This window comes from Podarcis vaucheri (genome assembly GCF_965113315.1).
Source record: "Podarcis vaucheri genome assembly, chromosome: 5".
In the NCBI taxonomy this organism is placed as follows: domain Eukaryota; kingdom Metazoa; phylum Chordata; class Lepidosauria; order Squamata; family Lacertidae; genus Podarcis; species Podarcis vaucheri.
Window position 1 is genome coordinate 57,094,096 of NC_138763.1, and position 27,914 is coordinate 57,122,009.

The 27,914-nt window shown below is 42.4% G+C and overlaps 1 protein-coding gene across 5 annotated transcripts in view; it reads left to right on the plus strand.

Moving 5' to 3' along the window:
* The window catches only part of LOC309532471 (disintegrin and metalloproteinase domain-containing protein 9-like), a 35,377-nt gene that overhangs the window by 3,483 nt on the left and 3,980 nt on the right, over positions 1 to 27,914 (plus strand). For 4 of the 5 annotated variants that reach the window (XM_082222763.1, XM_082222766.1, XM_082222762.1 and 1 more), the window contains exons 2-19: positions 919 to 1,053; positions 4,209 to 4,306; positions 6,364 to 6,440; positions 8,020 to 8,098; positions 10,238 to 10,314; positions 11,982 to 12,192; positions 13,399 to 13,464; positions 13,549 to 13,620; positions 17,328 to 17,500; positions 18,269 to 18,353; positions 20,234 to 20,355; positions 20,802 to 20,973; positions 22,904 to 22,993; positions 23,926 to 24,121; positions 24,242 to 24,347; positions 25,120 to 25,294; positions 26,751 to 26,831; positions 27,703 to 27,808. In XM_082222763.1, the coding sequence (XP_082078889.1) occupies positions 981 to 1,053; positions 4,209 to 4,306; positions 6,364 to 6,440; positions 8,020 to 8,098; positions 10,238 to 10,314; positions 11,982 to 12,192; positions 13,399 to 13,464; positions 13,549 to 13,620; positions 17,328 to 17,500; positions 18,269 to 18,353; positions 20,234 to 20,355; positions 20,802 to 20,973; positions 22,904 to 22,993; positions 23,926 to 24,121; positions 24,242 to 24,347; positions 25,120 to 25,294; positions 26,751 to 26,831; positions 27,703 to 27,808 (2,059 nt within the window). In that variant the 5' untranslated portion in view covers positions 919 to 980. Of the gene's footprint in view, positions 1 to 313; positions 778 to 918; positions 1,054 to 4,208; positions 4,307 to 6,363; positions 6,441 to 8,019; positions 8,099 to 10,237; positions 10,315 to 11,981; positions 12,193 to 13,398; positions 13,465 to 13,548; positions 13,621 to 17,327; positions 17,501 to 18,268; positions 18,354 to 20,233; positions 20,356 to 20,801; positions 20,974 to 22,903; positions 22,994 to 23,925; positions 24,122 to 24,241; positions 24,348 to 25,119; positions 25,295 to 26,750; positions 26,832 to 27,702; positions 27,809 to 27,914 lie in introns of those variants that run through there. The other variant, XM_082222764.1, reaches the window with a different exon arrangement.

Below are 27,914 nucleotides of genomic sequence, written 5' to 3' on the forward strand. Positions count from 1 at the left end.
AGGTCCTAAGTTGCAGAGGGCTTTTGAATTAAGAAAAAGTATGTAAAATGTAGCCTAGGGCCAAGGATTGACCACCACTGTTTTGGGGGGTGGATCTTAGTGATCATCCCTAAATCTGATGCCCCCCTCCCCCCACTATTCTTCAAGGCAGGGACTAGGCTGCTCTGTGGGACCTGCTTCTATGGTGACACATCACTGCGCCAGGTTGGGAATTATACACAAACACAAAACATACAAATGTGTTGATTAAAAAAACTCAGTTCATCACTGCCAAGTATTTCTACATTGTAGGTACATCACTTTCCATCTTCAGAGTTGCTTTTGAAAGGAATTTTAATATATTTTTAAGGCTGGGTGGGGACCCACTTGCAAATGAAATCATTCTGGTGCAGTTCCTGGTCAGCTGAGTCCACGGCTGCAACTTTAGCAACAGCATTGCTGTCATACTTTATTTACTCATCTCATAATAAAACTAAATCTGCTGGACGTGGATTTTTGGTCTTTTGTTTCAACATCTCCACCCCACCCACCAGTGCCTGTGCTACAGTTCTGAAATAATACACTGTCTAGGATGTCTTAATGGCTCTTTTCCGCTCGCTATCCTATATTTGCTGCAGTCACAAGTGACATGTTCCAGGCTAAAAGGCGGATGTTTTTCACTTTAGTTGTGAAAAAAAGCCCTAGGGCTTTGTAAAATAGTTTTAGAGGAATCTAGTTTTGTCATCTTTACAGTGAAGTGGACAGGGTACATTTCTCCAGTTACACTGCCTGTAAATGGTAAGTTGACAAACCAGTTTTCTGCAGTGTTGGCTCAGAGAGTCACTTCCCCTTTCCTTGGAAGTGTTATCTGAATTCTTGTGTTACTATGTCAGTCGCCTGCCGTCCTGAGATTCAGTTCTGTTGCTTTATGGCCATTAGGTGAAATTGCTGGGGCATTCCAGGCTGGAGCACCTTAGCCAGCGAAGCCGGAGGAAGAAACCATGTCAGAATATTGCCTGTATTATTTAATCTTGCTAGGACTAACCAGCATTGGAAAACCAGTGCTAACAATGGGTAAGTTTTGCTTTGTTTTCTGTCTGTTTTAAAAGCAGTTAGAAGTTTACATTGGCAGCATGATGCCCAAATCAGTTAAACCAGAGTACTTGGAGGTTGGTTTAGGCTGTGATCTTTAGCACAAACGTTTATTACGTGCTTCAAAAACAAACAAAAAAGTCACATTTCAGATCAGGGTTTTAAGAATGCTTCCTTTCTCTCAGAAGAAATTGTGAATCAGGCAGCTAGAATTTCTTGATGCAGTTCCTGAAATGGAACCAGTCATAGCCTAAAAGGAGCATATTGGGCAAAAGATTCATTGGTTTAAGCTCCTTATTTATATAACTATGTGGCAAAAGTTTACATTCCCCGCCCTCTTCAATCTTTACCAAACAGTGTGGATGCTGATTCCTAGGATGGAACAGAGTATTGGTCCTGATCAATTTTTGGTAATATGTATTGAATTGTAAGTTTAAATACAAATGCAGGTTTTATATATACCAACCTAGAAATCTTTATGCCAAAACATGGAAAGTGAAGTAAAATATAACTCAAATAAACCAGAGCTGGTTAGGAAATTGTGGAAATTAAGTGCGGTCAAATTATCAACAATGTTGAAGAAGCAAGGGGTATACAAAGTCGCATCAAATAGTTGACATCCCATTGTTCAAAAAAGAAATTGGGGGGTGGTATTTGGAATAGGAATGGATGGTGTGCTGCTGTAATATAAGATAGGTATGAAAGATCACATGATGATGGACTTATCTTTAAATAATGTGGCGTTTTGGAAATGGTTCAAACTGACATTAGGGTCTGTTTTGAAAAATCATTATGCAGAAGAGGGTGTGTGTGCATAAATTAAAGTAGCCTGTGATCTTTAAAAACTGTTTTTTCTATATTAGCATCCAGCTGTTCATTAGTAGCATGTTTGTTTGTTTTTAAATGAACCTGGTGCATTTCTGTGTGCAAAAGGAAGCTGGTGCATAGTGGGGAGGGAGACTCCTTTCGTGAGCAGAATTACAGGTAACAAAGACAAGTTTTGTGTCAGATATGGGGTTTTTAGGGAAAGCCACTGTTTCGTATTTCAAAGACCATTTCTAGAAGATGTGGAGCTTGGTTTGTTTTAAAAAAGCTGTTTACTCAGTGAGAACCTTTCTTTAAACACTGATTAACAGGCTTTATACAGCACCATAGAGGGACGGAATTCTTCCAAGCAAGTTTGCCTGATATTTAAGTAAGAACAGACACCAGTGAGTCAGGCCTGCAATTCATACATTTGATTTATAGTTGCTTCAGTAGCCCAGTGGGTAGAGCCTGAGACTCTTAATCTCAGGGTTGTGGGGTTGAGCCCCGTGTTGGGCCAAAAGAGTCCTGCATTGCCAGGGGGTTGGACTAGATGACCCTCGTGGTCCCTTCCAACTTGTGTTGATAGTTCATCCAGTGACCAACATAATATGTGAACCAGTTAATTTTGTATCACTGAGGTAGTTTATAGGTATGTACAGTGGTACCTCGGATTACAGATGCTTCAGATTACAGACTCCGCTAACCCAGAAATAATACTTCAGGTTAAGAATTTTGCTTCAGGGTGAGAACAGAAATTGCGCAGCAGCGGCGCGGCAGCAGCGGGAGGCCCCATTAGCTAAAGTGGTGCTTCAGGTTAAGAACAGTTTCAGGTTAAGAACGGACCTCCAGAACGAATTAATTTCTTAACCCGAGGTACCACTGTACTGTTTTGTATAAAGATAGATAGATAATTTACTACGGTCGGAGACCAGCTTATAAACACACTTGGGGGCACAATCACAGAAGGAAAACAAACAGTTAAAAGAATGTACAGTAATAAATTTAAAAACAAAGTACAACAATAAACTACCACAGGGAGCTGATCCAGAGTATAAAGATATTTTTTACCAAGAATCGGCCCTATCATTAGGTATAAAGAGGTAGCTGCTTCAGGCAGCTGAAGTGGAAGGCTGAGCCATGCAAAGGTTGTCTGAAGCCCAGGGTAGATGAAAGGCACAGGGTGTTCTTGGCATGACAGCATAAGACCGCCAGGCCCCTGGCAAAGTCTCCTGTCTGGCTTAGCCCTCCAAGGCTCAAAGCACCTGGCTGCCCACCACCACACGGGCCTGGCCAAGCAGACTACCCAGCACTTCCCAAGCAAATTAGGAGCCCTCAGGTGCTGTAGAAGACACAATCCCATCAACAGTTTTGAAGTAAGATACAGCTACCAGTCTGGGCAGCTTCTGCTCATGGGGGGTGGGGACAAATATATCCATACTTCTTAGACAGCAAAACGTCTTGGGCTCACCCTGTTTGTAATAATAGACAAAGCAAGTAAGGGGTGCCTGAGAATGTTGATAAAATATAGGTATGGTTATCTATCATTTAACGTATTTATCACCCAATTTTTGCACAAAGGCATTTAAGGATGTCAGAAATAAAAAATTGTTGAGAGAACTCTCAGTTCCATGGAATCTAGTATTGGGCAGTCTCTGGATAACCTGTTCAACAAGTGTCTTCTTTGTTTTCAGATGGTCATAAAAATTTTTTGACCAATGGCATATTGCCAACTGTTTGCTCACTTGCTCTTTTCATTCCATTTTTTTTAATTGTAAACCTTCTTTAGACTATAGGATTAGATCCAATTATGTCTGCTCGCTTGTGGAAAACAAACTCCACTCGTGCAACAAGACTCCCAGTTTCTCTCCTGTGCCCCCCTCAGTCTGTTCTGGAGGGTGCCCCAACCCTCTGGAGCAGATTTTGAGGGCACATAGGCTGAGGGCTGTAGAGAGGAGGGGAGGGTGGAGAAGCACCATTGTGCTAGTGGATTCCTGCTTCTGCTACTTTGGATCTTGCACAAAGCCTTTTGCAGGCTTTGAGGAATTTGTTTTTAACATTTAATTTTTGCGTGGATCCTGCATAAACCATAAAGGCTAGAAATTGTCTAAAATTAAAGAGAGATAAGAAGATTTATTGGACTTGGCAGGGCCAAGCTTGAAGAAAATCTGCTGACCTTGTAAGTATGCTAAAGTTTTGTGGGTCCCAACCTTGTTTTCTATAATCCTTTTACAGGATGAGTCCCGATCCTTTGGGGCATTATAAAATAAATCTTGTGACATGATCAGGCTGGTCTCTCCACACAAACTGAAAAACTCTAACCTTGTTTTTAGGAGGGTATGCTCATCAGATCTCTAGGCATTCCACATATGAGATTGTAATTCCTCAAAGATTGACTGACAGGGTGAAGCGCTGGACGCATTCTCATAAGGTTTGTTTTTCCTTCAATTTTTGTCCCCCTTTAGTGTTCTTCATATGGTGTCCTACTTGTCCAAAGCAAATAAAAAAGCAAAAGCAGCCATGTTTGTCCATAAGAAAAAATCCATAGCTGTGCAATACCATTATTAGGACCAAACTAAACTTCACAGGGTTGTACCACTTGTTTGAGTTATCTGAAACTCTTTATCAAACTAGAAGTTAGACAAAGCAGGGGGTGATAGGATAAGGAAGTATTCAAAAAGTACAAAAATTAGGCTAGATGTTGTCGTCTTCTAGACTCAGCTCCCAAATGGAGGCAGCAGGTTGAATAAGGCCCTCCAGGAAAGGGCTGCAACTGGATTACCAGTCCTATCTTAATTTCTTCATTATCCCAGAATCCTAGGTGTATCATCTGATATCTATAGCACCTGGCAGGGACTAGGGTTGTGTACACATTACATGCTTAAAACCCAGCTATGTTCTTCTTCTTCTTCAGATCAAAGCATCAAAACACAGTACCGTATTTTTCACCCTATAGGACGCACTTTTTCCCCTCCAAAAATGAAGGGGAAATGTGTGTGCGTCCTATGGGGCGAATTCAGGCTTTCGCTGAAGCCTGGAGAGCGAGAGGGGTCGGTGCGCACCGACCCCTCTCACTCTCCAGGCTTCAGGAAGCTTTATGTAACACTTATCTGTAGGCAAGTCCCGCCCCGCTCCCGGTGGCCACGCAGAGCTGCCTGCAGTCCCGGGATCAGCGCACTTCTCCCCATAGCCAGCCCCACAAACTCGGGGGACAGCGAGGAGGCAGAGCACGCCTTCCCGCTGTTCCCCGACCTGGTTCTTCCAGCCCCGCACCTGGGGGGAAATAATTTTTTTTTCTTTATTTCCCCCCTCCCCCAAAAAAAACTAGGTGCGTCCTATGGGCCGGAGCGTCCTATGGTGCGCAAAATACGGTATTTCGTTTTAAAAATTCAGGATAGATGACTTGTGGCTAAAGTGATATATACACTGCTTCCCAGACAATTGCACTGAATGCAGAGAAAACAGGAGTACGTACACAGCCTTATTCAGCCCCTGTTGCGGTCTCCATCTTGGAACTGAGTTTGCTTCCTGAGCGTTCCTCATGATTTGTTTGCACAAAGTTTGGGAGAAGGTTATACGATGTCTGGTGTTTATTGAGCCTTCCTTCAGATTTGTTTGCAAGGGGGTTCTTCCATAATGTTTATAAACAAGATAAGCATGTTTGACTTCAGGTCCCAATCTATGTCCCACCACATTAGCAGAGCAAAGGATTAGGTGAAAGGAGAGCTGTGCCAGCATAATACAATTCCCCGGCATGAATGGATCCAGGGAGGGATCATAGTTCAGTGGTAGAACACATACAAATACAAATACAAATGCTTTGCTTGCAGAAGATCCCAGGTTTAATCCCCTGGGAAAGACTCCTGATTGAAAGCCTGGAGGGCCATTGACAGTCACTATCAACAATACTGAGGGAGATGAGTCAATGGTCTAACTTGGGATAAGGCAGCTTCCCATGTTTCTGTTTTGTCGGATACTAAGAAGCACTCCAACATGTATTAATAAGGCAACCATGCCTTTTGCCAAATGCAGTGCTCTGGTCATGATCAGTGGCCCGAAGGAGTGCGATGTCATTCCTGAAGGCTGAGCTGTACTGTATCCTGGTAGGTTTACAAAGCAAGCTACATCTATAATTTTAGCTGACAGGCAGCACACGGTGTTGAATGTGCTTGTGCTGTGCTCTTCGAATAGGCTGTTACTGTAGCTGTGTCAGCAGTAGAAGCCACATTGTGCACCAGCTGCAGCTCGTGTAACCCCCCCCCCAAAAAAAATGCAGAGGATCTATTATAATGGGTAAATATAAAGAACTAATTGGTAGGAATTAATGCTAGAGTGTGCAATGACCTGCTAGACTGAATTCTGCAGATTTGTTGCCTGTTTAGAAAACTGAGCAAAGCTATAGCAACTTGTTTTTGATAAGAGGCACTGCTGGTTTTATGAAGATTTAAAGAACTGCGTATTATGTTTTGCATGTGATTTATTTTTCAGGAGCATTTAGGTAATCAATTGTCTTACTTGATCCAAACTGGAAATGGAACACATATCCTGAAATTAAAGAAAAATAAGTATGTTTTACGTATACCATTCTAAGGCCTTTTCATGTTTTATTTTAGTTGATATAATATTTGCAATGAAATCTCATTGGGACGAGTACTGTTGAATGGCAGGCTACAAGGGAAGGGATTTTTTTAATAGCTTGTATTAAAATGTGTGTTTGTGTACAAATTATAAGGAATGAGAGGCAAGGTGTAGGAGCTGAGAAAACATTTTTTTATATTTGTACATGGCTCTTTAATTTGTATACTTAATATATACTTTTCTTTTGGAAAATATTAAACAATCCATCTGTGGTGAACTTAGCTGTTAGACCCAATATGGACCCATGCAACAGGATCCATGTAGTACGGTGCTCTCTGTGCATGCAAGCAGACTTTTCAGCTTCCTCCTTCCAGAAACAGCCTTCAGTGCCCTTGATGTGCCTCTCCAGTGGCCTCATAGCATACTATGAGGAATGAGAGGCTGTACCAGAAAGGGAGAAATTTCGCTTTCTTCTGGGTGCATGCAGAAGTACGGTACAGTGGTGCCTCGCAAGACGAAATTAATTCGTTCCGCAAGCTTTTTCTTCTTGCGAGTTTTTCGTCTTGCGAAGCACGGTTTCCCATAGGAATGCATTGAAAATCAATCAATGCGTTCCTATGGAGACCGTCCAGGGACAGAGGGGACCTGTTTTAAAGCAAGGGAAGGGGCAGCGGGGAGAATCGCTTCTCCCCGTTGCCGCCCCTTGGTTCAAAAGGGGTCCGGGGACAGAGGGGAAGGAGCCTCAAGTCATAGCAAAGGAATCCAGGAATACCCCTAAACTACATACCCTCTCCATTAGGCTATGTATCATAAAGAGTGATGTGGGGAAATTGTTGGGATCATTTCAGGATCTCTAAGAAAGAGATCTAAGCAAAACAATATTTTTTTTTTAAAAAAAAATATTATTATAAGTATCAGTATTTACCCTCCCTTTACTCTAAGGTCCCAGGATGGGTTACAATAATTAAAACACAATGTTAAAAACAGTTCAGAACAGTTCAGAACCACAGAAATAAAGTGAGTCCTAAAATTATTCATCACAAGTGTAAAACGCCAGGGTAGATGAGGTTCTTGCCAAACCACATCCTGATAAACGTGGAGCAGGTAACTGCAACATATCAACAGGCTAGAATGGCAACACAACAAAGAGTTAGCGGATCAAATAGTTGCCCACAAGGCAATAAGCACAGCAATCTTATGAACCAGGTCTTCAGTATCAGAAAGGCACCGTTCCTGGAAAAGCTTAAAATTATCACCAGTCAATACTAATAGTGGTCAGAGTGGAGTGTGGCTGTGTAAACACGCCAGTTTAAAATTGATTCAATGCGTTTATTTATTTATTTGTTTTATTTCACTATATTTATGCACCACGATTGTAATGAAACCTCAAAGCGGTTTCAAACCCACGCTCACATATTTTCCTTCTTGTCCACATGATGTTGGCCTCATCCAAGGGGCAGCCTGTACTACCCCACATTAAATTCAGATTTTCCTGATCTGCAGATAGTGCAGTAAGAAAAAGAAATCCACCATCAAATCACATGCAATATATTTTTATGCTTTCAGAAACCTTATAGGTGAGAATTTCCTACTACATACCTACAGAAAAGATGGCAAATTGGAGACTACTCCCTTCAAAGCTAAGGTACAGTGATGGTGGAATACCCCCTACCTAATGGAGAGACCCCTTTTAGTAACAACTGATTCACTAGGCTGCTATAGATTAATAACTGGCTGCTTTCAATGAGGATGCAGGTGATGTAATCCCATCTGAAGCAGCTATAGTGCCCCAGGGCATTGTCTCACACCCCTGATACCTTTATCTTTCTTGGCCACCTCAAGAAAGGTATTTTTATAGCTAAACAAAAAGAAAAAGGTATGTGTGTGAGAGAGATAGAGAGACAACTCCCTGGGGCACTATTCAACTATGTCTTACTCAAAATTGGCCTGCTGACATAAATGGATGTAACTTAGCCATGTCTGGTAATTTCAACAGTCTATGCAGAGTAAAAACTTAGGGTTCATCGAGACTTGCCCTTGCCTCACCACTCCCCCTCCGCCGGAAAACCTGATCTTTACTGCTGAATGGCAGCAACCATCCATCAGTTTTTCTCCAGATTGGCAATTGCTCTGATTTATTACTAAAGAGCCTGATTTATTACTAAAGAGCCTAGGGCTTGCTGATCAGAAGGTCGGCAGTTCAAATCCCGTTGCTCTGTCCCTGCTCCTGCCAACCTAGCAGTTCGAAAGCACATCAAAGTGCAAGTAGATAAATAGGTACCGCTCTGGCGGGAAGGTAAACGGCATTTCCGTGCACTGCTCTGGTTCACCAGAAGCGGCTTAGTCATGCTGGCCAGTAAAGCGAGATGAGCGCCGCAACTCCAGTCGTCCGCGACTGGACTTAACGGTCAGGGGTCCCTTTACTTTTATTACTAAAGAGCAGGTTTTCTGGTGGAAAGCAGCGGAGCAAGGGCAAAACTGCTTAGACCCGTGCCTGAAAAATGCAGGATAAGCAGAAAACTGCTTGGACAGTGCTTTCTAGGCATTGGTCAAGAGCCAGTCTGGATGAGCCCTTTGTTAAAGAAGAAGAAGAAGAGTTTGGATTTGATATCCCACTATATCACTACCCTAAGGAGTTTCAAAGCGGCTAACAATCTCCTTTCCTTTCCTCCCCCACAACAAACACTCTGTGAGGTGAGTGGGGCTGAGAGACTTCAGAGAAGTGTGACTCGCCCAAGGTCACCCAGCAGCTGCATGTGGAGGAGCAGGGAAACAAACCCTGTTCACCAGATTATGAGTCCACCGCTCCTAACCACTACACCACACTGTCTCTCTTAAATTTGGTTTAAATTGCTCTAAACTGCTATAAGATGGTTGGTTAAAAATGCCTCATGTACCTGGAACAGCCTTCCTCAACCTGATTCTCTCCAAATGTTATTGTTGTTTTGAGGCTGGCAGGCTGCAGGGCACCAGTTTGGTAAAACATGGCTTAGAAACTGTAATATTACTGGCCAGAATAAGAGAGAATAGAGAGAGGTTGGATCAACTCATTTCCAAAGGGGAGTGGGAGGTTATAGACCTGCCCTTGCATTGTGTTCTGCTAAACACAGTCCTTGCTATGGTTTGGACCATTTTTTTCTTCTTCTTTGTTTGGCAATCACTCATAGTCGAGTAAGATTGTCTTCCATGAATATGGTCTTAACAGTGTGTCCGTGACTGTGGAGGCTAATTCTGGATCCACACGTCCTTCCACAGTGGGACATACGGTAGGTTTCTGGGCGGGAGTTGATCACAATGAGGATTTGCCAAACATGCCTTCCTCTTAGCATGTTTCTCCCTTTCTCCCTGAGCTCGTGCTTCTTCAGAGTAAATAGTAATAATAATAATTTATTTAAACTCCGTCCATCTGGCTGGGTTTCCCCATCCACACTGGGCAGCTTCCAACAAAAGATTAAAAATACATCAAAACATCATTCATAAAAAATTCCCTAAACAGGCCTGCCTTCAGATGACGTTTTTGGTAGAGGCTATTCTCCAATTGGAGCACTTGCTGGCCATGTTTCTAAATTATCTATGCTTATACCGCATTTTTTTAAAGATTGCATTGAGAGCATCTTTAAACCTATTTTGTTTTCCACTGGCATTTCAGTTGCATCAGAATCCAGAAAACTACATAGTATGTGTATGTGCCAATTTGAGTAAACATAGCATAGTTGTGTACACCAAATTACAGGTTGCGTCTGTTGTTTGCATAAGAAAAACACTATTAATTGTTTGGTTTCAGGCCCACTGTTATTACCGTGGAGTTGTTGAAGGGGTTGAGGACTCTCTGCTTGCTCTCAGTACCTGTGATGGCCTTAGGTACTACCTTTTCATTCTAACTTCATTTTGAGGCAAATACATTTTAATCTGTTTGACATTTTATTTTAGAATCAATGGGAGTTTGAGCACTTGCTTTTGCTACATATTACACACACAATCTAGATCTATTGCCCATTTCTTGCCCCTGAAAAGCACTTCTTGAGAAATCATAGAATCATAGAGTTGGAATAGACCACAAGGGCCATCAAGTCCAACCCCCTGCCAAGCAGGAAACAATCAGTTTCATTCCGGGGGGGGGGGGAGGGGAGCTTATTGCAAATTGATTCTCCATTGGCCCACAGTACAGCTGTTTGAAAACAAATGGAAGTTGTCCTTGCGGTGCAGGGGTGTAACCCCACCTGCCCAGTGTTGTGTTGATTGATATAAGAAAAAAACTGCTCCTTTCCCCTTATGGGGTACCCAAGAGCCCATATAGAGTCCTTTTGTGGGTTCTCTATCGGTAGGAGAAAATAACAGAGACCAACCAGAGAATATTGAGAAGCAAAGCAGCTAGTAAGCCTGATCTTTATTAACTGTTGCAACAGGGTGCTCCCCCACACGCAGGAGAGAGGAGAAGGACCTAGAACAAAGGTGTGCCCGCCCTTATATAGACATTTTAAATTGCCCACCCTGGAGTCCAAGGCCACCCCAGAAACATCATACATACATCACATAAGGGGTGTAGCCCAAGATCACCCTTCAGATACATCATACCTATATCATAGAAAAGGTGGTCCACAACAGAAATCTGAGTGTGTTGTTTATCTCCTGTCTGGCAGGTTACCTGATTGCAGGTATCTGGGTTTTGGCCACTCCTTTGTTATTAGAACTACTTAATTCCTGAATCTAGGTCACAGGTCACAGGCTCACACCCTGTTCATATCTTGAATGTGCCCTTAAGACAGGATTTGTGAGGACAGGATTTGTGAGGAAAGAGACAATGGGGAGGTTTCCCACTTTGACCTTGCAGAGAAATATTTGAGGTCAATTTGTTCAGGACCTTTTCTATGGAGTTTCAGACATGTGGTTTATATATACAGTTATGAACATTTATTTTATATATATATGACCTTATAATTCTTATAACAGGGTGTATACCAAGATCACAGTCAACCTTCTTATAGAATCATAGAATTGCAGAGTTGGAAGGAATCACAAGGGACATCTAGTCCAACTCCCTGCAATGCAAAATGTGGGGCTTGAACCCACAACACTGAGATTAAGAGTCTCATGCTCTACCGACTGATCTATCCCAGCAGGGTGATTCATTCATTCCCATGGGGCCTGTGCAGGGGAAAAAAGGCACGGATATCCTGATCATGGTTTTCAAATGTGCATCAAGGAACCCCCCCCCCCCAATTCTTGTAGATGTCAGGATCTAGAATCAGTCTAGATTGAATGCAGCCTGTTGAATATGAGCATCAATGTTCCTGGTTTAAGGGGGGGGGAGTACACTTTTGTGCTACTAATGGGTTACAGTGTAGGCAGCCTAGACAGTTAACTTCACTAGCCTTTCGAGAAACTTAACACATTTTATATATTGTTGTAATAAATGCTATTGCTACGAATGGTTTAGCAGTAGTTAACTTAGGCTGAACTGTTATCGATGTGGATTTGGGTGAGCAGGACACGGCCAGGTAACTTTTTCTTGCTTTCTGTGGTTTCAGGGGAATGCTCCATATTGGCAGCAAACGATATGGCTTGGAACCAGTTAATGGATCAGATCGATTTGAGCACTTCTTCTATGCATTAGAAAACTCTCCCCATGAGCCCTTTTCATGTGGTGTGCCAAATGATGACCACGAGCAGAGCACAAAGACTTTTCTCAAATACACAAATATTTCACACAGTCCCTTCAGGTCGGACAAAATTCTAAGGGTAAAAAGCATTCGTACATTGTTTTTCCAAAATAGTCCACCTTGTCTAAACTCTTTATTCCAGCTTTTAGCACCAATCCTTCTGGTTTTTAACTGACACTGGTGGTTTATTTCCAACAAGTCTCTCTGTGATACTTTATTTCCATAGTTAAAATATTCCCATGAAAAAGGGGCAAGGGTTAAATAGAAAAGGATATTTTCATACTGAGTTAATTTCAGTTTAACTCAGATAATTTGCATTACACCTTTCTGCTTGCTCCATACCCTAGGTGAGTCAAATTATTGTGGTGTTGTTAAGATATATGGTTTTATTTACACACGCACACACAGAGACAGAGAGAGAGAGAGAGAGAGAGAACATGGGATGGAAGGGCTTACAGCACTGCGCTGCAATAGATCTTTCTTCCCCATTGGTTTCCAGGGAACCCCTAAGTCCAGTTTAGGCTCAGCACAGAGCAAGGCATGTTTCTCTTGCTCACACAGTCTACTTAGACTATAGTTCATGGGTAGGCAAACTAAGGCCCGGGGGCCGGATCCAGCCCAATCGCCTTCTAAATCTGGCCCATGGACGGTTCAGGAATCAGCATGTTTTTACACGAGTAGAATGTGTGCTTTTATTTAAAATGCATCTCTGGGTTATTTGTGGGGCATAGGAATTTGTTCATCTTTTTTCCAAAATATAGTCTGGCCCCCCACAAGGGCTGAGGGACAGTGGACCGGCCCCCTGCTGAAAAAGTTTGCTGACCCCTGCTATAGTTCTTATAACCTAGAATCATGTGGCAGCCAGCTAGATGAGTGGGGAAAATGACCAGCATCTCTTAGTTGTAGCTATTGCAGCCTTGCTTATTCTTTGAGATGCTGGTTTTAGGGCACTTAATTGACCAGCCAAAGCCATTACCTTAGCAAAGGAAAAGGTTTGGCAGGTTCCACAGCCTCTTCTACTAGATTCTAACCCTTACTGGATACAAGATCACAGGATGAGATCCAAGGACATAATCTAGACTGACTCCCCTCCCAACGGGGCATTAGAAAATTTGTAGAATGCCAGTTCAGCCAATGAATTGGTCTTTTCCTTGAATGCCTGGCACCTCCTAAAACATTTTATTTACTTTTTATAGTTAGCTTATCTATTTAAAGTACTTCAAAATAAAAAAAAATGCAGTGTGGAAATATATGTAATGTCATGTGGTCGTTTTCCTTGTTACAGAGAAGGCGAGCCGTTCTGCCAGAGAAAAGATATGTCGAACTGTATATGGTTGTTGATAAAAACAGGGTAATTTCTCTCTCAACCCAATGCATTTTGCCAAAGTATTTGAATTTCCTGCTCTAGAACATCTTATATTTTGAATTGTTTCAGTACTTGCGGAAGAAATCTGATGCTGAAGCTGTACAAAAGGAAACAGTAGAACTGGCTAATTATGTTGATGGGGTAAGTCATCACAGAGACATTCATTAGACTGTGCTTTATCACACTACTTTGCAGAAAATGTCAAAACACTACAGTAATATTTTCTTCAGCAACTGGATTATATCAAACCAGTAAGTATGCAGAGGCTAATTGCATGGCCTGCCTTAGCAGAATCAGGCTCTTCTCACGTTCAGATGTGTAATTGTTTTGTTTATTGCCAGGCTTTGCATACTGTGGACTTCAGCAAAAATTGTGCTTAACAAAAGCATACGAAACTATAAGATTTAGGTTTGTGATCCTTCAGAATATTTAAGAGAGCCTGAAAATACTGGACGCATGTATGAAAATGAATCCAATCAAGACATCTCTTGGGGAAAATATTTGAAGAAGAATCAGGATTTGGGAAAATAATTCTAGGGAAGAACAAGAAATTATTATCTAATACCTATAGCATTTTATTGGAATGGGAGACAAAGGACGAGTTGGTGAAGGAGGCAATGATTCATTGGGCATCTGATTTTGGATACAGTATAGAACTATCAGCACGGGAAAAACTGGAACAACATGATAAAATTTTCAGCATGTTATACAATTAGAGAAAACATCCAAAAATGATTTTCAAATGGTTCTTAATGCCTAGTAAACTGGTTAAAATGTATAAAAGAGGATTCAATTTATGTTGGAAATGTTTAGGCAAGGAGGGCATGTTAATCCATGTGTGGTGGCAATGCAAACTCACAAAAAATAATAATCTGGGGAATGATTTATGAAGAAGTAAGGAAGATGCTCCAATGCTCCTTCCCCAGGAAACCAGAAGCATTCTTGTTAGCTATAATAGGACAGCATATTCCAGATAAAGTTTAAAAACCTCTTCCTTTACACAACAGCAGCAGCAAGGTTAAAGGTAAAGGGACCCCTGACTGTTAGGTCCAGTCGTGACCGACTCTGGGGTTGTGGCGCTCATCTTGCTTTATTGGCCGAGGGAGCCGGCTTACAGCTTCCAGGTCATGTGGCCAGCATGACAGAGCCGCTTCTGGCGAACCAGAGCAGCGCACAGAAACGCCATTTACCTTCCCGCCGGAGCGGTACCTATTTATCTACTCACACTTTGACATGTTTTTGAACTGCTAGGTTGGCAGGAGCAGGGACCGAGCAACGGGAGCTCACCCCGTCGCGGGAATTCGAACCGCCAACCTTCTGATTGGCAAGTCCTAGGCTCTGTGGTTTAACCCACAGCGCCACCCGTGTCCCTAGCAGCAAGGTTACTACAGTATATGCTAAAATGTGAGAGGAGAGGGAAATCATGACAAAGGACCAGTGGTTGCTTAAACTAACAGAATATGTCAAATTAGCCCCTAGGATGGCCAAAATAAGAAATACAAATAGGAAAACAGTGGTAGGCAAGTGGGGACAACTAGAAGGGTATCTAAAACAAAGTGGTATAAATATAAATTTGTAAGTAGGGATGAACATATGAACAAGTAAACAAAACGAAGAGTGAAGCACAGAGGAAGAAAAGAGTGGAAAACTCAGAGTTGCAGCAAACCAAAGAGACTGAAATAGGTTGTCAAGGAAAGATAGGCTGGGAAGTCCATATGAGATGAGATAGGAGAAAATGTATGTAATGGAAATAAATGTAACTGAAAAATGCATATACATTTTTTTTAAAAAAAGAAAGAAAATGAATCCAGTCAAGAGATCTCTTGGAAAATATATTTTATTCTGGTGACCTCCAATTAAAAAATTATGTACAGTCATGCCTCAGAAGTCGAACAGAATCCGTTCCAGAAGTCCTTTCGACTTCCAAAACATTTGACTTCCAAAGTGCAGCTTCTGATTAGATGCAGGAAACTCCTGCAGCCAATCGGAAGCCCCATCGGGTGTTTGGCTTCCAAAAGAACATTCGAAAACTGGAACACTCACTTGGCAAACCAGGGGAGCTTTTGAAGAACAGGTACTAATTCAGGAAGTCATCAGTCCTAATAGTGGCCAAGTATCTGTAATCCCACTGTTAAACTTAAAAACCAAGGATTTCATTATTACTTCCTTGCAGTCAACGGTGTATTGGTTTGTGTGCCCTCCTAATTTAAGAGAGAGCTTTAAGATTGGAAAATGCTTCACAGGGCATCTAATGTGAAGACAGATTTTCAATAGTGCTAATAGAGATAAACAGCTATGCTCCCATGGCCTGGGGCTAATGGAGAGCTTTTCTCATTATCTTCCCGAGTGTTGTTTGTACATAGAAGCAGGCTTAAGAGCAGCTGATCTTAAGCAACTTTACTCTGAAATTGGTCCCACTGTGCTCCTGAAGGCTACCTAAGTTTGCCGTAGATTTGCAGCTTGTGTCCTTTCTTGTACTCTCTCTCTCTCTCTCTCTCTCTCTCTGTGTGTGTGTGTCTTTCTCCAGCAACACAAAAGCACCACAGATTTACCTAACAGCAAGGGCGTCTTACCCAAAGAGGCTAGTGGCACGGGGTGCCAGGGCGTCAAGTTCTGGCGGGCGCCAGGGGAGAGGTGGAGGCTGGACGCAGACCTCCCGGCATCAGCTCGCCGCCCTTGCCCGCCTCCGCCATGCCGCGCCGAAGCAGCGCTGTGCCTGGAGCCTCCGTCTGCCATGGCCACCACGGCACAAAGTGGCCAGCTGAGCTGGGAGGCCCCGCGTCCAGCCTCCGCCTCTTCCCCACCGGAGGAGCTGCCCTCCAGCCACTGCATGCCTCCTCCAGCCCTGCCGGCAGCACCGTCCTCCCTAAAAAACTCTGGGAAATGGGGGGGGGGACGCACCAGAGGCAGCTTTGCACCACAACGCCTGATATGCTTTAGCCAGCCCTGCCTAATAGTAAAATTACTCTTGAAATTAGGGATATAACTAGTGATAAAAATGCTGCCAGAGCCCACTTATTTGGTGTTCTTAAAAAAAATTAGACAGCATTATGAGTGCCACAATCCCAGAGTTGTCCACGACTGGACCTAATGGTCAGGGGTACCTTTACCTTTTTCCTTACGGTACACCATAGCAGTGTAAAATGGAATTATATCAGGTGGAGAGCTCTGCCAACTGGCCTAATGCCTTGTTAACTCTAGGTAGACAGGACTGCCCAATAACCTCCCACCACCACAGCTCCCTACATCTTGAAAGGCATTGCGGAGCCATGTTTCACTACTGTTTCAGCAGTGTCAATTGCTACTCCTGTCCCTTTGCATTGAGTATGTTGTGGATTTTTTTAATAGCTCAAACCCCACAGTTGCTCATAGGTTCCTTGTGACTTAGAAATATTAGCACCACCACCCAGCAACCTGGTGTGGTTTTTAAGAGCCCATGAAGCCAGTTTTGGCAATCACGGTACTTTAGGTCATTTGTGAATGTGTGCTTGTTACACTAAATTCCATTACACTCCTGCAGAGTCCTGTTCCCCAACACAGATACAATTCTCATTGGGAGCCATGGCCTTTGGTGAAATGCTTAAAGGTTGGGTGACTGGGATGTGAATCATATGCAGAGCTTGCTTTAGATGTACATCTGTATGCATGATGGGGAGCACAATTCATCAAAAAATGTGTTGTCTTTACTGTGTTGAATCCATAACTCCTGGGAGCAGATGAAGCAGAGGTGGCTTCTTGTACCATGATGTTCCTTTGGAGGTAGAGGTAGACAAACACCAAGGATTTGGGGGAGCAATACCTAATCAAATTCTTATATCTTCATAATAATGACAATTTTGTATGTGCAGATGTTCAGTCCTTTAAATATACAAGTTGTCCTAATTGGGCTAGAAATATGGACTCAAGGAAACCCTATAGATGTGGATAGTGGTTCAGCTGGAGATGTGCTGGGCAAATTCGCATCCTGGAGGGAGACAAATCTCCTGAAGAGATCACGAAATGATGTCAGCCACCTCATCATGTAAGGTTTCCCCCTCTCTACATAAACCTATCTGTGATTACCAACTGGGACCCTGAACTCTTGAGATTCTGCTGCCCAAGGGAACAACTCAGTTTAGGAAAATGTCGCCAACTACACTTTACCTGCATGCTTCATAAGCTTTGTCCGGTCACATGTGTTGGTTTTCCCCTTCAGAGTGTGCAATTTTAAGTTCTGAGAATTTGGCAGAAGATGTGGGTTGAGTGCCTTGTGTGTGTTCTTGTTTTTTTATCTTGGGAACTGGCCGCTATTTAAAGAGAGGTTGTGGTTCATGGATTAATCCAAGGTGGAGAGGGATAGGGCTGAGAACAAAAGTGACTGGCTTGATAGTTCTGTTAAGTGAGGAGAAGAACATTTCTCCCAGCCCCACCATCACCCAGCCACAGAATACATGTGAATGTAGGAAGCTGCTCAGACCACTGGTCAGTGGCTCTCCAGGGTTTCTCCCAGCCCTGCAAGGAAATGCCAAAAACCTTTGAACCTTTGACCTTTCTCGTGCTTTGCCACTGAACCATAGCCCTTCCGCATACCTGGGCTTTATACATTCCTGGAGTTTTAGCAGAAAGAACTTTAACAAACAGGTCTTGACCTTATTCCTGCAAGCAGGAGGACTCAGCATGTTTTTTTTCTGATGTGAAAGTTGAAATTCTTGTATGTTCTGTTAGATTCCATATTAGATGTCACAGATCGCACTGCGCAGCCCAGAACATATTTGAAACGCATTACATTCATTCTTTTCCTGCATTGCAGAGGGAGAAGTGCATTTGGTGCAACGGTTGGAATGGCTTTTGTTGGCACAGTCTGTAGTCCGAATCACGGAGGGTCAATCAGCACAGTAAGTACACTATATTCTCGCAGTTGTGGACATGTTGGCCTATTAAGTAGAAAATGTTTGCACCTGCCGTGCCAAATCCAGCCAATTCAACAGGACCTTAAGATTTGCCACGAGCTTGCTCGTTATATTTATCAATTATTTTATTTAAATACATACACATACTGCTTGACAGTAACAGAATCTCAAACTGGTTTACAAAAAAATTGTTTTTCAAATATGTAGTGAAGGGCTCTACAAAGCAAGATGTCTTAGCAAAGTGTCCTAGCAAAGGCATACCTACATCTACATTGTATACATTTAGTCCAGTTCTTGATTATGGCAGAGCTTCAGTCAATTGGACTCGATGGCCCTTGTGGTCTCTTCCAACTCTATGATTCTATGATTCTAATTTTTGCCTTGATTATGTGTTTAGACTTGCAGTCAACAGCAAAACAAAATAACCACTCATTTAAAAGGATCATAGTGAGCAGAATGATAATTTCTGGTATAGCTATCTGCAGTGCGATGGGAAAGAGAATCTAATTTTGTACTATGATCGCTCAAATTCTATTTCAATTAAAAATGAAAATTAAATAGAGCCGTATATGTTTTCTTATTTTTAAAATCAATCCAACCTCTTGCACAGGTTTCTGTGATTTTATAAGGCATGATTATACTTTTTGAAACATATTCCATGGACTGCACAGTGCAGTTCTCAACATCTCTACTTGGAAACAAACTCCACTGAGTTCAATGGGACTTGCTTCCAATAAGTGTCTATAGAATCAATGCTTAAGAGCTGTGCTTTAAAATAATAAAAAAATGACAGTGTTAAAAATGGAAGCTAAGAGTGTTGCAGAAAGTACTAGATGCTAGATTCCATGCTTGCTGGTATCGCTGAGGGCCAATCAACACAAGCTGGACAAATCCTAACTTGAAGTAGAACACTATGCAGCTAATTATGAGTTGATAAAAGATTGTAGAACATGGACTTCTATAATATGAGTAATAATTATAGGGCAGAAGTTTATTACAGTATTCTTTTTATAATGCTCTATTTGAACTATTCATGATGTGTTAAATAGAATCAACCACTCTCTCTCCCCTCCATGAAAAAAGATACAGTAAGGGGGGGGGCAGATAATTAGTTTTTGCCTAGACAACAGTATACCTTGAGTTGGCTCTTCCTGTACTACTCTGGTAAGTCTCTCATACGATTGTGCCTATGGGTGTTATTTAACTAGACATTAGCACTAAGACAAGGGGATTTCACACTGTCTCCCTTGGCATACCACCATTTCTGCTCCAGAGGGTTGGAGAAAACCCCAGAACCGATTTAGTGGACAGGAGACAGGGCAAACATTCCCTTGCACAAGGAGAAATCCTTGCACAGATGGAACATTCTCCATAGAACTAGGCTGAATAAAACCATAGATGTGTATTCATATTTCCTTGTTCCATTTAAGCAAATGGAGTGAAGAAAAGAGAACTTTCCTGCCTTTACTATGATGGATTGTGGGGAAATGGGCTGCTAATCTGTAAAATAGTAATGGGATGCAAAATTTACTATGTAATAGTATACATTGTTTGGAAGCCTTTGAAATATTAAGCAGTTTAGAAATGCTTTTTAAGTAAATAAATATGATATGGTATATGATATAAACCATGTTCTCCCAAGATCCTGAATTAACTTCCAGCTAGGGGATTTTCTTGATTAACCAGAAGTGTTGCTCCTGGTAGTAGATAGATCCCTAGGGAATTTGCAGTCTAAATTATAATGTCAGAAGGAGAGCATGGGAAGAGAGAATAGATAAATGAGGTATTTGTGTATGGTTTCCCCCCTGTTGCTCCAGAGGTTCTATCACTTCACATAATGCTAACACTGTCAATCTCTTTGCCAGTTTAACCATGACGCTGTGATAGCTCACGCTACAGTTGTTGCACATGAGCTAGGACACAATTTGGGAATGAATCATGATGACGGAAGATGTCCAGGTCAATACATTATGCACGGTTCAGATAAGTAAGAGCTCTTACTTATTTTATTATAGCAACTTGTATTATTTATTTTTAATCCGTAGATTGGGGGTCTATCTGCCAATCTTCTGTTGGTGCTTAAGATCCATCAAAGGCCACATCTGCGCTATACACCTAAAGCAGTACCAAACCACTTTAAACAGTCATGTCTTCCTCTCAAAGAATCCAGGGAGCTGTGATTTGCTGAGACTTCTATTCCCTTCACAGAGCTACGATTTTCAGAGTGATTTAACAGTCAATCCCTCTTCTCAGGTGGGCCTTATGGGTGGCCCAGCTCTATTCCTTTCTTTTGCAAAAAGCACACACAGTTTTCATTCCTTAAAATGGGAAGTAGATGGTACTGAGAAGACGATGATTTCTAGTGTCAAAATGCACTACTTCATAGTCTGGACAAATAGATATGCAAAACACAGGCAATTTTGTGCTTTCTAGTGGGTCTAAGAACTTCAGCAGCTGCAGCGCCAATGATTTTGAGGACCTCATCTTGAGAGGCCGAGGAACCTGTCTTCGAAATCCTCCCAAGCCAAGTGATATTTATACAGAGCCCGCCTGTGGCAACAACATTGTGGATAAAAACGAAGAATGTGATTGTGGTACACCAGAAGTAGGTTTTTCTTGAATTAATATCATTTAGATATAGCATTTGGTGTATTAATTTGTTTCTCCCACTACCCCCACCCTGTGTTTGGTGTAGTGCAACAGTGAGTTAGTGAATTTTTTTGTCCAGTGCTACTCCAGACAGAGTCAAAGAATAGGGCAGGGGGAGAGGAGGTTTTGTATCTTGTTTGACCACCCCGTCACCCTGACAGATGTGGAGGTTACCACTGCTCTAGGCAATGTGCACCATTTCTTTCTCCTTTCTCCCTCACACCTGCTCTGTTAGGCATGGATAGAGGAAAGGGTTATGAGAACAAGGAGGAATCCATGTGTAACAAAAGGTAAATACTTAATAATCACATCAAGAAGGAAGGGATCACGAAACAGGAAGTTTTACTGCCATTTATAACACTGAATGGGGTGGGGGTGGTGCAGGTGATGCTCATAGGTACCAACTGAGACTTTAATCTTGTATCATCAGTACTGTAGTTTGTAGTAGAAGAAACTGCTAAATTTGTCAGACTAGTTTATTTATTCATAGTTGACTGGCCATAGCTGGTCCTGTAAGCACCATTTGCATGTATAAAGAGTTGCTGAAGAATATGTGTTTTCGGTGAGACAATGGGTATAATGCTTCTTCAGGAGGGAATAGGGTTTCTACACCTCCCTTATCTAGATGGAGATAAATTAGGGTTGCCATATTTTGAAGAGCAAAAAGGAGGACACATTTGCCAACTTCCACTTTTAACTACAAAACACTATGATGACTCTCATTTTAAATACTCCTACTATATGTAGGCTATAGAAACTGTGATATATTGCTAGTGGCAATTTTCTCAACTTTCAACAAACACCCTTTAGATGTCAATGTGTGTCACCACAGCTGGAAGTAAGCTGGCCCTGCTGTCTACTCTGACGACACGACATCAATAGCAGCTCCACACATCAGGCAGTAAACAGCCTGAATAAATGTGGACTGTGCTATACAGACTCCACTCAGGATCTGCTTAAAAGTCGAACTGTGTCCCTTCAATTACTGTATTTTTCGCTCCATAAGATGCACCAGACTATAAGATGCACCTAGTTTTTGGAGGAGGAAAACAAGAAAAAAAATATTCTGAATCTCAGAAGCCAGAACAGCAAGAGGGATCACTGCGCAGCGAAAGCAGCAATGCCTCTTGCTGTTCTGGCTTCTGGGATAGCTGCACAGCCTGCATTTGCTCCATAAGACGCACACACATTTCCCCTTACTTTTTAGGAGGGAAAAAGTGAGTCTTATAGAGCAAAAAATACGGTAGTTGACTAGTACAGCAGGGCAACAGATTTTTTCCCTCCACCTACTGAGCTAGTTTACTCGATGCACACAGCTTTAGTTAGCATCCAAATTATGGCATGCATCCTCCACCCCGGAAATCTTTAGTCTCACAGTCCTTAATTTCAGTGCCTCAGTCATCTTCTGCCTTGTTCTGTGTAAGGGGTAGAGGCACCTTACCTGCGCACCTGAGACAAAGAGAGCTGTACAAGTAAAAACCACCCTCTCTTCACATCCACACACCCCTGGTTCCCTTTCTAAGCCCCTGGAGCAAGATAAAAGATTCCTACAGAGCACTGGTTCACTGCAATGGAAACTGGTGTGGCGAAATGCCCACCCAAATTCTCTGCCCACCCTCCCAAGCAATAAACTAAAACACGCATAGCGTGATTCTGACCAGATCTACTCAGAGGCAAGTCCTAGTGAATTAATGGGGCTTTCTACCTGAAAAATGGGGGGTTAGAATTGTAGCCCTCCAATCAAAGCCTCTAAAAAGAACAGAAGACACATGTGCGCCCCCCAGTTGAAGGGGGCTGTCTAAGGAGGAATTCAGTGGGCAACTAACATAAGTTGCTTTTGACAATTTAGCACTCAAGTGTCCAACTGAAGTCTTTTTTCTTAACAGGAGTGTACCAACCCTTGTTGCGATGCTGCCACGTGCAAACTAAAAGCTGGATCAGAGTGTGCTGAAGGATTGTGCTGTGAGAAGTGTCAAGTAAGCTAGATTGCCCTTTCTGTACACATGCAGCACAATGCTATGCTTATTTACCCAGAAGCAAGCCCACTGGAGGGCAAGGAGCAGCCATGAGGTGTTAGCGAACAGAGCTGTGTGTGTCACCCTGCATGTCCTGCTCCCCCTAAGCTAGCTTAAGTGTGGTGGAGGGTGCTGACCCATAACCAGTGCTGAAGCAACATTGAGCTGCTGGTTCAGTGAGGAATGTAAGAAGGCACTGATTTCTGTTCCGCCTTGTACTTGTCCTATGCAGTGCTGTTTCCATTCCACTGCAGTTTGGCTTCTGACAAAAACAATGCTATTCGTTTCAGTGCCCTCTATGGTGAAATTTTACATAATTCATTTGTAATCATTACGTTACTCTACACCATTAATTTCATTGCAAAGGAAACAATGCAAATGGAAGGCATGGAGGTAATAAATTACATACCATTTGCACATTGAAAACAGCACCAATGGCGAATACTGATTGCATCCTGCATCAATTTCTGTTCCAGATATAGGATGAATAAGCAAACACCTGCAATTTCTGCTTGCATTTCGCCAACATCCCTGGTTTCAGAACATGGAATTGGTGGGAGTGGGAAGTGTTCAGAGAGCTCCATCTTGTTCTTCCCCTCAGGCAGCAAAATTTACTGGGCTGGCCCTGCTTCTTGCCTTTTTCTTTTTTCTTTTGCCATGGTTGGAACAACAGCACCTTCTGCCATATTTCCTTCAGTATAGCTAGCAACCCTATCAACTTACCCTTTTATTGAAGCTGAGCACAAGGAATTGTTCCTGCCTCTTCTCCCTTTTTACAAGCTTCTGTCACAGGCATTTTTACTCCTCTTTCTCCCGTGTCAGTTCCACGTATTGTTATAGCATTTTTGTTATGGTTACCAAGCAAACGAAATAAAAAAAATTCTGTTTTCTAGTTCAAGGTTGCAGGAGTGCAGTGCAGGCCAAAAATGAATGCCTGTGATCTCCCCGAGTATTGCAATGGAACATATCCCAACTGCCCAGATGATGTGTATATCATGGATGGCTACCCATGCAACAATATGAAAGACTATTGCTATGCTGGAATTTGTCAGAATTATGATTCTCAGTGTGAATCCCTCTTTGGAAAGGGTATGTTTTAAACAGTTTATAGCCCGTGTAACACAACTGATATTGTTAGCAGAAACAGCTATGTTACACATTAAGAAAACAGACTATTTTTTGACAAATACGGTTCTGTTGTTTTTATAGGAGCAAAGAAAGGGCCAAATGCGTGTTTTGAAACGGCCAATAGTAATGGAGACAGGCTCGGCAACTGTGGAATGTCAAAAGGAGAGTTTGTTAAATGTTCTCAAGCGTAAGTACTCAGGAAGTCATATTTATACTCTGTTGCTTCATGGAAGCTGAAACCCTGATGGATGATAGGCAATGGCTTCATAAACCATGGTTTATGAAACTGTAGCCAAGCACCAGAGGCAGTTTTAGGTGGTTTGACTGGTGCAGTCACACTGGGTGCCACGCTGCAGAGGGTGACAAAATAATGCTTTTAGAATGGAGTGCAAGAGGCAGGGGTGCTGAATTTTAGCATCACACAGGGCCCAAAGTTCACCACTGATGCTCATCTCTCACACTTCCCCTTTTACCATCATGCATTGGTTTTGACACAGATTCTAGTTGGCATCAAGCCATTCTGTTTAAAGCAGGGGACCCCAGCTTAATGCTGGTTAACAAATCGGAATACAATCCTGGTTTATTATCCTGATCAGCTAAATGATATTAAGCCAGAGTCCCCCAGTTTGGATGTAACAGGGAACTCTGGATTAATGCAGGACTGTCGAGCAGCTGGCACACAATGGGAAGAAGAAACACATGGCCACAGGGCTTTCCCACAGCTTTATAAACCATGCAGGATAGCTGCTCTGAAGCTGATACATGTGGTCCAGACTTTACGCTGTTAAACTGCTAATATGGATCATCTAGTTTGTACAAACATGTGATTAGTGGCATTTTAAAAACTGGAGCAAACAAAAGCATGTATGCTTGTATAAACATTAGAAGATGGGGGGTATTTTGATATTTACTCTGGTGTTCCCTACTTTCTTAATTTTTGTATTTCACTTTTATTGCAGCAATAGCCTATGTGGCAAGATTCACTGCACATCTGTCAGTCAACAGAATCTTCCATCCCAGATATACAGCCAGATTCAAAATGGTGTTAGGTGTGTGACTACTGATTTTGCTCTGGGATCAGATGTTCCCGATCCAGCTTTGGTTAACAGAGGCACAGCTTGTGCAGAAGGGAAGGTAAGAGAGTGTCCTTCACATCACCAACTCCCTGCTCGAGGATATAGCTGCAAACAGGATTCAATTACAGTCCGAGTTATGTCTGTATTTCCAAAACTGCCTGTCTGTATTGTTTGTATTGCCAACCATTTTTTTCTAACCCTATCCCCTGACAAGCAGCAATTCCACAGTTGCCACTATTCACCTGCTACCTGCCATATAGCTTTAGAAGACACAGATGCCATGCCTGGGAACAAAAAGCCAATTTGTATCTCATGGAAACCTTATAATAAACCATCCACAGAAACCGGTTCCTTAATTGTGTGCTTCAGGTTTCAGATGTACAGTGGTAGCTCGGGTTACCTTGGGGTGTAGCCCAAGACCACCACCCCAGATACATCATACCTACATCACAGAAAAGGTGGTCCACAACAGAAATCTGAGTGCGTTGTTTATCTCCTGTCTGGCAAGTTACCTGATTGCAGGTATCTGGGTTTTGGCCACACTTTTGTTATTATAACTACAGTGGTACCTCGGGTTACAGATGCTTCAGGTTACAGACTCCGCTAACCCAGAAATAGTACCTCGGGTTAAGAACTTTGCTTCACGATCAGAACAGAAATTGTGCGGCGGTGGCACGAGGCCCCATTAGCTAAAGTGGTGCTTCAGGTTAAGAACAGCTTCAGGTTATGAACGGACTTCCAGAACGAATTAAGTTCTTAACCCGAGGTACCACTGTAATGTTAAGCCATTGTTAGAGTTATATGCACAGGCTGCAGCAAGCCTCATGCTGGCACCCAGCCTCCTTCCCTCTCTAGCACACACCAGAGGATGAGATTTGAAGCATCCGCTTCCATCTTTAAACTTAGCAGAGTCTCCCACTGTGCCCAAACTCTGGTTAGTTAAAACACTGGCTACCCAAACAAATCAGAATCCTAAACCGTGATGTGATTCTAGCTTGCTTGAACCAACTAAAGTATCCAGACTTCCTCACATTCCAACACAAAGGTGTGGCGCAGTGGTTACGGTGCTGGACCAAGACTTGGGAGACAAGGGTTCAAATCCCCATTCCACCATGAAGCTCGCAGGGGGACCTTGGGCCAGTCGTTGCCTCTCAGCTTAACCTACCACACAGGGTTGTTGTGAGGATTAAATGAGGAGAGGAAGACCCATGTATACCACCTTGAGCTCCTTGGAGAGTAAAGAGGTGGGATGTAAATGCAGCAAATAAATAAATAGTTGAATGTGAAATCTTTTGCTCTCCTTTTCTTGGTTGCAAAAGAGTTGTTCAGGGGAAGGAGGGATGGTGTGAGCCCAAGGTTTATTGTGGTTCGTGCAGGTAATTCTAAGCTATGGTTTAGTGTTACATCCATTAGCGTGAAGTCTGAGCCTGCCCGTTGTTTCTGCATTACACTTTGGTATTTTTAAAGACATACTTTCCAACTTTAAAGCTTGCGTTCCTTTTTCTTTTTTTCAGGCCTGTGTTGATTTCAAGTGTGTCAATGCAAGCCTGCTTGGCTACAATTGTGATGTAAAGAAAACATGCAATGACCGTGCAGTAAGTAAGAAAATGATGATCCTATTATTCCAGTGGTAGAGCAGAAAAAATATTCCAATATTCTGGCTATAAAAACAGTTCAGCTATTGAGAAGATTTTCTTGCAGTCTTTATTGCCACCAGAAACAATTGCTGTAAAAGAGTGGTTTGAATAGCTATTTCCTGCATCTCGCCATCAATTTTGTGAAGCCCTCTTAGTATGGCTTTCAGACCAGTTTCAAAATCAGGATTCTGCACTATACAGAATCGTAATTCTGAACCTGTTTTGGTGCTCTTTTCCCATGTATCTGCACAGTAGCACCAAACATGCCACCCTGAGCTCCTTTGGGAGAAAAGGTGCGATATAAATTTAATAAAATAAGAAAACAGTTTGTTTTTTATTTAACAAAATTTATATACAACTTGATTATAGCAAAATCTCTAAGCCACTTACAAGAAATATTAAAATGATTAGCAGCAACAATTAGAAACATTTAAGAACCATTAAAATATTTGGCAGCCCACCTGTTTTGTACGTGGGAACTATCATGCATGCTGCTGGTTTCAGCAGACACAATCTGGAGCCAGACAATGTTAGCATCATGGAACATATTTAGAAATGGCATATCACTAAATCAGGCCCGTGCTCTTTATTCCATAGCATACATATCTGTCGTTTGCTCTGGCTGTACTCATTGCGTTTTTTCTTCCGAAGTCAAGGAAAGCTGTTCATCATAGCATTTCCTCAAGGAAGTCAGAACATAATGGTGCCTAATGCAGGGGTGGAGAATCCTCTGTTTGTTCCTAGACTTCTGCTCCCATCATCCCTGACCAACAGCTTCACCATCCCTAGCCTAATTCTTCACCTCTTTTTTGGTCCTTCTTTCCTGTAGGTATGTAACAACAAAGGCAATTGTCACTGTGATCCTGGATGGGCACCTCCTTATTGTGACAAATCTGGATACGGTGGTAGCATAGACAGCGGCCCAACTCACATAGGTAAGTATGAGCTAGAGCAGGGTTTCCCAAACTTGGCCCTCCAGTTGTTTTGGACTACAATTCCCACCATCCCTGACCATTGGTCCTGCTAGCTAGGGATTATGGG